This window comes from Urocampus carinirostris, chromosome 5 (genome assembly GCF_059441175.1).
Source record: "Urocampus carinirostris isolate Australia breed hairy pipefish chromosome 5, RoL_Ucar_1.0, whole genome shotgun sequence".
In the NCBI taxonomy this organism is placed as follows: Eukaryota; Metazoa; Chordata; class Actinopteri; order Syngnathiformes; family Syngnathidae; genus Urocampus; species Urocampus carinirostris.
In genome coordinates, this window is record NC_142353.1 from 26,700,588 (window position 1) to 26,714,111 (window position 13,524).

The 13,524-nt window shown below is 39.9% G+C and overlaps 1 protein-coding gene across 1 annotated transcript in view; it reads left to right on the forward strand.

Annotated features, from left to right (window-relative positions):
• Positions 1-8,429, forward strand: part of LOC148365894 (uncharacterized) — a 58,166-nt gene extending 49,737 nt beyond the window's left edge. The window contains exons 12-14 of the mRNA XM_088334988.1: positions 865-1,009; positions 3,996-4,178; positions 7,422-8,429. Of these exons, the coding sequence (XP_088191114.1) occupies positions 865-1,009; positions 3,996-4,178; positions 7,422-7,567 (474 nt within the window). The 3' untranslated portion in view covers positions 7,568-8,429. The remainder of the gene's footprint in view (positions 1-864; positions 1,010-3,995; positions 4,179-7,421) is intronic.
• Positions 8,430-13,524: the final 5,095 nt, after the last annotated feature.

Here is a 13,524-nt window from a genome sequence, read left to right on the forward strand (position 1 = left end):
CCACTCTGTCTTTCTCTCTCTCTCTCCTGTTTCTTCTTTCTCTTTTTCTCTATCCCTCTCTTTTTTCTCTGTTTCTCTTTCTCTCTCTTTTATCTCTTTTCTCTGTCTTTTTCTCTTCTGTCTCTTTCTCTTCTGTCTCTTTTTCTCCCTCATTGTCTCTCTGTCTTTCTCTCTCTCTCTGTTCTCTTTTTCTTTCTCCATCTCTTTCTCTCTCTTTTTATTGCTCTGTATTTCTCTGTCTGTTTCTCCTTTTTGCTTCCTTTTTTCTCTTTCTCTTTCTCTTCATCTTTACATCTCTCTTTCTCTCTCTCACCCTCTCTCTCTTTCTGTTGCTTCTTTCTTGTCTTTGCCTTTAATTCTCTCTGTATCGCTCTGTATTCTCTCTCGGTTTTTCTCTTTCTATCTCCATTTCTTTCTCTCCTTTACTCACTCTCTCTCTTTCTGCCTTTACTTTCCCTTTCTTTCTTTCTTGGTTATGGATTAGGGTTAGAATTATGCGTTAGGGCTATATGTTAGGATTAGGGGTTAGGGTTCAAGTTAGGATAAAGTGTTATGGATAGAGGTTAGGGATGACAGTTGGGGTTAAGCATTTTAGGTTGCCATTGATGATGCTATTTCTTGCTGAGTCATGTAGCCACTGTCTTTCCCTCTTAAATACATATTTTTCATCATATTGAATAACATTGCTGTTAAGATGTTTAACAAAAGCTAAAACGTAAGAAATAAATACAAGGGGGAAAAATCCCAAATATTGAATTTCTTCAGGCTGTCTTTGCATGCAGTAGCGACATCTTGCGGGTATTAGGGTGAATTACAGTGTTCCTTCTGCATGACGTCATGGCTAACGTGCTTGTTGAATGGCAGCAATACGAGCACTGGAGGCCGAGCCAGCCTGACAGTTTCTTCAGCGCCGGCGAGGACTGCGTGGTGATGATCTGGCATGAAGACGGACAGTGGAATGATGTTCCCTGCAACTACCACCTCACCTTTACCTGCAAGAAGGGAACAGGTAAATCCGGTGAAGAGCAAACCTTTCCAAATGCTTGGGGTGAAAAATAAACTTTACAATTCTGTATAGAAGAGCCGCTAGGATACAGAGACCCCACAAAGTTTTAATTGTATTTATTTTTTACTCTGTAGAGTCTAAATCACGAATCTTTTTGAAGCTACACCTACTTTCTTGTCACAGATTAGCTCAACGTGCTACCAGTTTTATATGCATTTTCAAAATTATATATATTGTGCTTTTACTATGTTGGGTTGAATTAGGGCAGCAGATCAATTGGTGACTCCAAATTGTCCCTAGAAATGAGGAAATAGTGGTCTGTCTCTGTGTGCCTGGCGACCAGTTCAGGATGCGCCCTACCCACTTCCTGACAATAGCTGTTATGGGCTCCAGCCCCCCCGTGACCCTACTGTAGATAAGCGCTAGTCAAGTCATGTTTATTTGTATAGCCCTTGATCACAAGGAGTCTCAAAGGGCTACACAGACCACAGTTGATTGCAGTCTATGGACTAGTATTACACCATCCCCTGATCTAAAACCTACATAAGGGCAAGGAAAAACTCAAAAACTAACTAAGTACATGCAATTTTTGCATTTTCACTTGCTACAAACAGTAAGCAAATGTTGAATTTTGTTTGAGTTTGACTGTCAAAAGTTTTGTGTAGCAGTCGTGTAGCAATATGTCACAATACATAATCATCCAAACTATGATATCGATCTGCGGCCCTTCGACTCTGTTTGAGTGGCCTGAAATATATTAAGAAAATATAATGCTTCGAAAAGAAGAAGACCCCACTTATTTTTCCATCCCAGGAGGCAATTTTACTATTGATAATTTGTAGAAGTTTTTTTTAACAATGATTTTTGCCTTATTCTAAACCAGGAGTCACGAACATTTTTGAAGTTGAAAGATACATTTTTGCTACTTATTACAAAGAAGTGCTACCAGTTTGATATGCAGTTCTAGAATGAGTTATCATGTTATTACTATATTATTACTATGTTATTACTATGCTGTTTTAAATAGAGTTAAACTACCCTCAATGAACCACTCGGACATTTGCCTTGTATAACTGACTAATTTACATTTACAAGTTAAGGGCTATTTTTAGAAATCATTTTGGAAGGGTTAATTTTGTACAGGGTGTTCAAATAGTATTTGGCACATTTTGAGATTGGATATCTTAGAAACTATTAAGGATAAGGGTTAGGGTTAGGTTTTTGAAACAATATTGCTTTCCCAAGGTCCCCCAAAAAAAATTTTCTGGGGGTCCTTGGGAAACCAATTTTTTAGCACTCGCCATACAGGAAAATATAGCGTTTTTTTTGTGTGTCTTACCTGCGTTCGTTTAGTCCATTAGGGTTAGGGGGTAGGGGGTAGGGGTTAGAGGGTTAGGGTTAGAGGGTTAGGGTTAGAGGGTTAGGGTTAGAGGTTAACCCTAACCCTAACCCTAACCCTAACCCTAACACATTTAATAAATTCAGAAAGCTTGCAATCTCAATTTTGACATGCATTGTTCAAAAAGGTTTAATGTGAGCACCTTTGGTCACAGGACACACATCAAGCCAATGGTCAAATTCTTGACAAACGCGTCCCAGCATTGCATTTTCAACGGTTGCACAGCTTTTGCTATTCGTGCCTTCAACTAATACACGTCTCTTATAATAGAAACCTAATCCTTTCACAAATCCCCACAAAAATAAATGGAATGGTGTCAAATCTGAAGATCTGGGTGGCCAGGACATGAGACGATGATCATTCTGCCCGGATAGTCCAATCTATCCGTCTAGCAGTGTTGTGTTCAGAAACTGTCTAACCCTTAAGCTCAAGTGTGGTGGGGACCAATCCTGTTGAAAAATGAAGTCACCAGACTCTTTCTCACTCAATTTGTCCATTACCCAGTTTTCCAGCATGTGGACGTTTGTCTCACCACTGACTGTTGCTTTTTTTAAAAAGAATGGTCTGTAGACAGTTTTTTCTACACAGCTTTGGGGGATCTCACTGATGCACGAGAAGTTCACGTGGGTTCTCGGAAGCCAAAATGCAAATAGTGTGCTTGTAAACTTTGTCATTTATGTGGAAAGTCTCCTCACCACTAAAAACAAGCTGGGTGTTAAGTCCGCTTCAATACAAAAGTATTGAAGAGCTGGTTAGTCAGTGTCTTTAAACTGTTGGGCTAACTGTAGCTTGGAAGGCGTCAGGTTCAGTCGTCTTCTTATTAAACACCAAACAGTTGCTTTAGGACCCTGAAGTTCCCTACTGGCTCTTCCAGTTGTGAAGTAGTCCAAACTTGTTCAATCACATCTTCTGAATTTCAAGGGTGTCATGTTTTTCTATCTGTTATGAATTCACAGCTCGGTGGCCTTGGGGTATGGCGCCCGCCCCGAGACTGGGAGGTTGTGGTTCAAGCCTCGGCCGAGTCATACCTAAGACTTAAACAATGGTACCCATTGCCTTCCTGCTCGGCGTTCAGCATTAGGGGTTGGAACTGTTGGAACTGGGGGTTTTGGTCACCTAATGACTCCCAACACCTCAGTTGGGTTGAGCGAGGGGGCTGGGAATCCCCTCCTCTGTATCAATCTCCCAAAAAGAGCCAGAAATGACTCTAGCCACCTCCCACTAGGGGGATATGGCTGTGGTATATGGTATATATGAATTTACACACCATTACACTATGGTCCATTACACCATGGACCATCTCTCTGGTGGCCCCTTTCCAAATGTTCTGTGAAATTCATGTTAAACAACTGTCCATGATTCAGTTTTTGCAAATTCAAACACACCAAACGCTCTTTCCGGTTGAGTGAATGGGTCGAAAAATACTTTAAAAGATGAAAGTAAATTAGCTTTACAATTTCAAAACTTTGATTTTACTACTGTTCATAGTTGAGACATGGGGACCTCAAAGGCATCCTAGACTTTTGGAACACGCTGTATTTAAAGACATTGATGGAGTCAATGATTTCTGATGTGCCTATTTCTCCCCAGTGTCATGCGACCAGCCTCCCTCTGTGGAAAACGCCCGTCCCTTTGGTCGGAAACGCCAACGCTACGAGGTCAACTCGCTGGTCCGGTACCAATGTGGTACCGGCTACATCCAGAGGCATCTTCCCACCATCCGTTGCCGCGGTGACGGCCACTGGGACATCCCCAAAATTGCCTGCATGAACCGTAAGCGACACCAGCATCCTCAGACAGAAATCCAGTTTTTCATTATCCTAGCCAGGTTACTGAAAAACAGTCACACCTAGCGATAGCCCGACTTGTCAAGACTTCTTCGGGGTTATTCCTTTCCATAAATTCCAAAACTTTGTGGAATTTTGCTAAGATTTCTTTAATTTGGGCGGATTGAATAATGGCTGCGTCCCCCTCACCCCTAACTTGCCGAAACTCCTCCTCGTCTCTAAATTTTGATGGTGACACGAAGAGCATGCTGGGAGCACGCATGCACCCTAGGTTGCCAGGCAGATTTTAAGCTATGGCCAGTTTGTTTATGTTCGAGAAACTCTGGGACTGGCGCATACTGTATTGTTGACTTAGTATCCTTAAACGCCTTGGTAACTACAGACAATATTTTCCTGTTCAGGTACTTCGTAACCTGAAACTTTTATGTGTAGAGACATTCGTACGTAGAGGTACCACTGTATTGTGATATATTACCGAACAACCTTGTGTTTTACCCGCTGCCAAGCTTTAAGTTCGTTTTTAGATGAAAACGAAAAAAATCTGCGTTATTCACAATTTGGTATATACAGTAGGGAGAATATCTCCATTTGGAGAAATTCATTGTCTTTTTACTCCCTGCTTAAGACAACGCCACTATAACTGCATTCAGTCATACTTTTTAAGTAAATTTAAACCTGCCCACCCTTTAAATCAAGTTGCTGGCAGAATGAGGGTTATATGTGAAAATGTAAATGAAGCAAAAGGACATAAAATTAACGATCAGCATTTAATGAGTTGGAGATTAACACTGAAACCCAACATGTGTAATGACAGTAGAGTTACACCGTTTTCAGTTTGTCCCTCAGTGCTAAAACATCTTTCTTTTTTTTTTTTATTAAAAAAAAAACGATTCTAAAGGTTTTGTTGCTGCTAATCGATAAGTATCAAACCTCTGGGAATTATTTCAGTATCTCATCTCATTAGCCGTACCGCTTATCCTCATTAGGGTCGCGGGGGGGGCTGGAGCCCATCCCAGCCATCTTCGGGCAGTGGGCAGGGGACACCCTGAACTGGTTGCCAGCCAATCGTAGGGCACACAGGGACAGACAACTCATTCGCTCATTCACACCTAGGGACAATTTGGACCGGCCAATTCACCTGAAATGCATGTTTTTGGAATGTGGGAGAAAACCGGAGTGCCCGGAGGAAACCCACGCAAGCACGGGGAGAACATACAAACTCCGCATAGAAAGTCTGGAGCTGGATTTGAACCCACGACAGGTTCCCATGACATGAACTGTGCCGCACAAGCGTTAACCACTGCGCCGCCGTGCTGCCCTATTTCAGTATGATACTGCAAATTACTTTTAGATGGCAGGTGTGGCTTTGAACAGATCTTTGTCCACACATCAAGGAAACCCAACACCCTATATCCAGCAAATGAGCGTGTATAGGCGCCCCTATTTGCAGAGTAGATGTAGTAAAGCAGTGTAGTGAGAGTTGCAAGATATGGATAAATATTAATAGGAAGTTCAGTCAAGTCAAATCCTATTTATTTTTATCGCCCTTATCACAAAATGTCTCAACGAACTGCACGTGTTACAATAACACCATCCCCTGATCTTAAACTAACACGGGGGCAAGAAAAACTCAAAAACCTCAGCATGAGGAAAATAAAAAACCTTGATAAGTGGTAATCCCCCTTGGAGGATTACAAAAGTGCAATAGATTTTATTATTGGGTAACAATACACAAAATATAATGAACATCAATAAAAAAAAAAAACATAGGTAATATGTAGAAATGTGTCCCAAAAGTCCATGAGAGCAACGAAGCGGCTTCCCATCTCTGCCGGCTGGTCGATGCAGGCATTGACATGCTTCTCCTCAACAGAGATGAGTCCTATCAAAAAAAGATGACAAACTCCCATCGTCATCGTCTGGTCAGGGAGGGATGACGTCTCGTGCATGTCCTCAGGAACACGATTGTCATGGTTACCTTAATTGTGTGATCACTTCACCGAAAACATCAGGCGCTGAAAAGCTCATGCATCAGTTTAGGGTTCTTGCGATAAGATTTTACTCTTCCAGAAAAGTGCCCGTGTGTTTATGGAAACATTGCTTAGATCAGGGGTGTCAAACTCATTTTAATTCGGGGGCCACACGATAGAATAAACATTCTCTCGGGGGCCGGACTAGTAGATTAGAGGGAAAGAAAAAAAGAAAGGAATAAGAGAAAGAGAGGGAGAGACAAATAGAGAGTGTGGGACAATGAGAGAGAGAAAGGGAAAAAGTAAGAGAAAGAAAAAAAGAGAGTGTGCTTCTTCATATTCCTTTTCGGACATGTTACATTTACATTGTATGTTTTTTGACTGTTTTATTTCTGTTTCAACATGTTCGAAATACATTTTTATTCGTTCATTCATTCAACATAAGAGATAAAAAGAGAAATAGTGAGAGAGAGGGAAGGAAAGAGAAATAAAGAAAATCCACCAGACCACTAAAGAAATCCAAAGAAAAATAGAAAGAGAGAAGAAGAGAAAGAGAGAAGGGGGAGAAAGAATGAGACATCAAGAGAGAGAGAAAGAGAAAAGAGAGAGAAAAGGAAAAATGGAAGAGAGAGCAAAACAAGGTTAAAAGACACACAGAGAGAAAGAGACAAAGGGGAACAAAGAAAGAGAAAAAGAGTGACAGAGAGTGAAAGAGCAAGAGATAGAGAGTAAGGGAAAAATGGAGAGAGAGAGAGAGAAAGAAATACAACTAAATCCTCTTTGTCAGAGCCATCTGGCTTTGGCAACATCAAGTGGACAGATTTCAACCTGCAGCTCATTTTTCTCTTGCACTTCTCTGAGCATTGTCTCGCGGGCCGGATTTAATCCTTTAGCGAGCCTGATCCGGCCCGCAGGCTGCCTGTTTGACACCCCTGGTTTAGATAGTGGAAGTATTCAAATGCAAAGTGAAAATTCTGATTAAAATGCATCCTTTCACAATAAGTTAGAAGTTTTCTTAGAAACAAGTATTTTCATTCCTTTCTTTCTTTTGATGCTCTTTATTACAAAATTTTCTGTAGGCCTCCAAAAAAATGACCGACATCAGCTCTCCTCATTTGAAAGAAACGTCTGGCATTGAATGAGTTAATATCTTATTATAGTACCCATTTCCGAGGAAAGTAATCGCGTTCCCTTGTAAAGTGTTCCCCCACCGACATTATTCTTAGCTAACTTTCTTGTTTTTTATATTTGCTTTTTAGCGTCTGACTACCAGCGGAACTACTTCCGAAAACATCAGCACACGCGTGTGCTTAGTGTGGCCAATTTTGACGTTTTCCATCTGCATCATCAGCGTTACAGAGGACGGAGAGACACGCCGCAACGCCTACGGAAAAGGATGCAATGAACCCCAAAGATTTTTGAGCGCCAAACATCAGGAACAAGCACAAACAAATACCGTGGAAAAAAAGAAACAGGACCCGATTTTTCAGGGGGATAAGTGAATCTCAAGAAGTGCCTTTTCAAAGACTTTTCCCGGCTACAGGAAGTGCAAAAAAGGACGCTTTTCTTTCTCTCTTTTTTTAGGCAACAACCACGGAAGCTCAAGAGTGTCAAAAATGAAATAAATAAAAACCTTTTTTTTAAGTTATTTAACATTATTAAATAGTATAATTCTTAAATGATACTATTATCATTATTAAAACTATCATTACATATGATTAATAATATTTCTTTTGATTATTATTTGGCTCTTCAATTTTCATATGAAATATGTCCTTAAATATTTCACATTTTTAATGATCAGTTATTATATTTCTTTTTTTTAAGACCATCAAATGGATTTCCGTGTTTTTTAGAGACTATGGCAACCCACAAGTACAAAAATGCAATAAATACAATTATTTATTTAGGTAAATGACAGGTTACAGGACAGACATGTCCAGGAAAGTGAATCAAAAGCAGGGACACAACCCATCCATGTTACTTTTTAATGCAGAGATGTCAAACATGTGGCCTCCCAAGGGTTGACTCCGACCCGTCAGAAAATGTTGAGAGAAGCACAAGAGAAAAATGACTTGCCGTTTGAAATAGGTGCCCGCGGGTGTTGCCATACCTCGGCGCCACTCACAAAGCAACCAAAGATCTATTACTCTCTTTCTTTCTTTCTTTCTTTCTTTCTTTCTTTCTTTCTTTCTTTCTTTCTTTCTTTCTTTCCCCTCTCTCTCTCTCTCTCTCTCTCTCTCTCTCTCTCTCTCTCTCTCTCTCTCTCTCTCTCTCTCTCTCTCTCTCTCTCTCTCTCTCTCTCTCTCTCTCTCTATATATATATATATATATATATATATATATATATATATATATATATATATATATATACATACATATATCCCTCTTCTCTCACTTGTCTGTTTACTTCTCTCTCCATTTTCTCTGTTTGTCTCTCATTCTCTATTCCCGCTCTGTTTTTTCTTCTCTTTCTCTGTTCTGTCCTCCTTTTTTCTTTCTCTCCCTCTCTCTCTCCCCTCCTCTCTCCCACTCTCTCTCTCTCTTACATTCCATCTATGTTTCTTTGTCTTTTGTTGACTTTCTCTTTCACTCTTTATATCCCTCCTTCTTTCCCCCTCTATGTCATCTCTTTCGTTTCTCTTCTTTTTTTTCCCCTCTCGTTTTTCTCTCCATCATTCTCTCTCTATCTTTGTCTCGCGCTCTCCTTTTCCTCCTTTTTTTTCTTAGTCCCCCTTTCTTCCTATTACTTTCCCTTATTCTCTTTCTCTTTAATCCACTAGCTTGGCACCTGTGAGTGTTTTATCCCACCATGTGGCCCACATACTCAAATGGTAAATGGTCTGCATTTATATAGCGCTTTTCAAGTCAATGAAGACCTCCCAAAGCGAGTGTAACACCTCTGTTTTAATGTATAGATTTGGACAGAAGTGTCTACACATTTTACAATAATGATGTAAAAATGACGGTGTAAAAATGACTATGTGTTTACGTTACATATATGATCGCATTCTTAAAACCTATAAGGTTTTCATTTAATCCTATTTTGGCACTCTTGGCTTTCCGTAAACGACGACATGACATTATGCAATCCCATGTTGAGAAGTTTGAGCGCTTATGTTACGTTAGTTGTTTTAATTATTCACAATTGTATTATTTTACAATGGTTTTGGCGACAAATACTAGAAAAAAATACGTTGCTGCTAGTGTAAAAACTTGGAAGCTAATCATTTTTAAGATATTCTTTCCACGAGGCAGCTTCAAAAGGTCAAAACTAAAAGAAACATCTTCCAAAATAATAGACGTGGCGATGTTCGCGCTTCTTTGCACGATTTGTCGCTAAATGTTTACCAAGAAACACGAAGGCCGATTAAAAAGCTCAAAATAGTTTGTTGCTGACAGAATGTATTTTGTGAAACACTTGAACTCAAGGAAAACGTACAATGTATTTCTTGACGAATCAACCAAAGACCAAAGATTATTCACAAGTTGTTGTATTTTCTTTTTAAATAGAAACAAGACTTTTCGTCTGTGAATGTCTTCGCTAGCCTTAATATGCACATGATAGCATTTTATATTTATATTGTTTTGTTTCTCGCGTCACACTGTGAATGTATGGATGTTTTAATAATAAAAGACAATTTAACGACGAACAAATTGCATTTTTTTTCATTCGACAGCAGAGGACGTTGTTGCTCAATATTTGATTTTTCCACACATCAGCGAAATATTCTTATATCCCCGAAAGAAGCGGGCATAAATCTCCAAATTTCCCTTTAAACCGGGCAACAAATCCCCTTAAAGTGTCTTTTAATGTCATATTATTGTTGAAGTTGTGGAAGTGGAAAAGAATACCGCAGACATGCTTGACAAGCCGCTGAGGGGATTATCTTTCCATTCTGGATAGCACATCATAGAAATAATGTCAAACATGTGGAGGAAAAGTAGCATTTAGACCTTATAAAATTTATGAAAAGTATAACCAACTTAAACAAATAAAATTACAATACTTTTTGTGTTCAAACTGGGCTGCTCGAAGTTAAATTTGGTGCTAATGTTTTCGTTTGGGCTACTGTATAAGTACATACTCATCCATTTGTTTGTTTATTTTATTTGTTTGTTTGTTTAATTTATTTATTTGTTTGTTTGTTTTTGTGTCTCACGACCCGAGAAAAGTGACAAAGAGTTTAGATATGCCCACCACTTTTCACAGGCAGTCAGGTAGGTAACTCTTGATGTGAAAATTGCCGAAAGCTGAATCAACACTCATTATTTTTTCCCCGTAAAGACATTCCACTTTCCTAGCTGTGGAATTGAAAAAAAAATCACACTCAGCACTATAGGTTTGGCTGATTTTCCAGACATGAACACAATTCAGTTTCAACACAATGTCTTCGAGACAGTTAGGGGCCGGTCACACAGCCGTTTGCGGCTGAATCACGGCTAAAATTTTGCATTTTTTTTTTGCCCGTGGTTGCCCGGGATGGAAAATGCGCAAAATTGGCCAATCCGCTGTTCATCGGTGGTATGCCCGCAAAACAGACGCCGGCGACTGTTCCGCTTCCTCATCGCGTCATTTTCTCGTGTGGACCACGGGTATAAAAGCTCCCGAGCCGGTGTTATTGGTCAATCTTCTTTATTCATTATCCATTATCGATCAGTTCATAATACGCTACAAAGCTTAGGAGCCGGGACTCTTACTCTCAGCCAAAAGGCCAAGCTGAGGTCCTGGCATTAAAGCCTTGCTGCGACCATTGCGAATGCACCGAAAGATTTATTCGAAATGAAGAGAAACTACGCTCACGGGGATCCATGTTCACCCCCTTGACGTCACGAGCACAACTGACGTGTGCTCGGCATTCGCGCTGTTTATACGCGGAGAAAGGCGTTTGACTGTCACACGCGTAACACGCTAATTTCACGTAATAACACCGCGATACAGGCGCAGAACATGCTATTACCATGCTCCACCCACGATTACCCGCTGAAATTTCCCGTCCTACCCATGTGTAACCACGCCCTGGCCGCGGCCAGAGCACGTTGTTCCACGTCATTTCCGCGTCATTACCTCGTGTTGACCACGTGTGCGGCACGCGGTTTAACACGTGCTCAAACTTTTGAGCAGCTCAAAAGTATTGAGCGCGGCCAACCACGTGAAAATTTCCGACCGCGAGTAAAGCACTGCTCTATCTCGTCTATGAAATTTCTGGCCGTGGTTCAGCCTCAATACGTGAAAGGCTGCGTACCCGCGCTCTGAAGAATTGAGCAGCGCAAACCTTTTTCGCGCTGCCACCCGCGCGCGTATTTCCGACCTTGTGTTAAGCACCGCTGTATCTCGTCTTAATGGCGAACTCAATGCGTCCAATAGCGTCCGCCTCAAAGGCAGAAATTTCTGGCCGTGATTCAGCCGCAAATGTCTGTGTGACCGGCCCCTTAGAAGGGTTGACCTATAAGTAAAAAAAACAAAAACAAAAGGACGACTCAAGACTTTTGTTTTTGATGACTCAGCATTTTTTTCCAAGAGGGCATTCCACTTTCCTAGACCAGTATGACATTGAACATCTACACCATATTTTACAAGCAATCAGGTAGGTTACCCCAGATGTGAAAACTACCTTAAAAAATGACTCTGCTTGTTTGATTTTGCTGTCACAGCAGCGTACCCAGAAAGAGATTCTACTCCCTCGAGCTGGAACACATTTGGCCAGCATCACAATGTTTTGCAAGAAATCAGGTAGGTCACTTGAGAGGTTACTTAGGAAAAACGACTTCGGACCAAAATCTTAGCTGGGAGACCCTTTTTGGGCTAAAAACTATGTTTGAAACCTTAGCTGAAAACTCAAGACAAGCTTTGAAACCCTAGTTTAAAAAAGAAACCCTTGTTTGAAACCATAAAACTGCTTGAAACCCCTAACTGAAACCCCTTGAAATTTTTTGTAACCATAAATTGGTCCTGAAACCCTACTGAGAAACAATAGCTGAAACCCTATAAAAGCTTTACACCCCAAGTTTGTATCTTAAACCCTAAACATTCTTTAAAACTAGTGGGGGTCCAAAACAAACTTAGAAACAATAGCTGGAAATCTTAAAGCTGATTTAAAGTCTTAGTTTGAGGGCAAAACTTAAAACACTCTAAAACTAGTTTGGAGATGAAATTCTAGAAAAACCCTAGCTGGACAACCTAGAAACATTTTAAAAACCTAGTTTAAGGCCAAGACCCTAATTCGAAACCCTAAAAAGGCTTTACAACCCTAGTTTGTGATTGAAACCCTAGTTTGAAACCCTAGCTAGAAGTCGAAAGAGTGCTTTAGAACCCTAGTTTGAGGCCAAATCCGAGTTAAAAACCATAATCTGAGGCCCAAACCAAAGTTCGAAAGACTAAAGAGGCGGAAGTTGGGGTCCCTTTGGCCTCAATTGTGGCCCAGTTATGGACTAAATCGTTTATTTTAAGTATCTTTTCCATAAAATAGTTCTGCACTTCACCTTATGAAAGATAAAATCAACGAAGACAAAAAACAACAACTCCAAGTCTCAGCTGTTTTTAAATGTTTATTTAAAAATGTTTTGTAGGAAAATGCAAGAAAATAAATGTAAACAGAAACGTTTAGAAAAATCCATGAACCATTCGGGGGATCAAAAGATAATATCTGCTTATCGGAAATTTAAAGAAATCTAAAACTATTTTATTCATAACAACAACAAATTGGATTGATGTGCCAGGCCATTCTATTTTATGACAACATTATATTTAATCTTATATACGACCATTCAGAGAAATTATAAAACATTGTTTTTAGATTTTCCAAAAGGTCTTTTTGAACATTTTTTAGGAACAGACCAGTTTTTTTTTTTTAAATGGCACCGCAGATTGGACCCAAGAGACATATTTACAAATGCTGTCAGAGTTGCTGTCAGTATTTGTAAATATGGTGAAGAAATCACAGTCAAAGTTGTTTACATTCATTTTAGCTGCGAAATGGTGACTTTTTTGTAAAACTTACAAAGTAAAAGTCAAATCTAATTTTTTGTGACTTTTGCTGAGTGTATTACCGAGTTGTATACTGTTTGACTGAGACACCAATTATGGCTTCTTATGTTTTTTTTCTAAATTCATCTGTGGAGAGGAAAACAACGAATCAACTCCTTGTCAGTGATGTTTATATGCAACTAGTGATGCATTCGAGGAACTTAGGAAGTTGGAGTTTTGGGTGACACAATTTAATTGGGGAATATTGCGCTAACTAGAGTAAGTCATGGGAATCAGTCATCAATGTTGTTTAGGTTTGCCTTGTCAGAGAACCCGGCATATTCTAACTAAAATCTTCAAACCCACACGGTAACCATACCCTTACTCTAGAACCA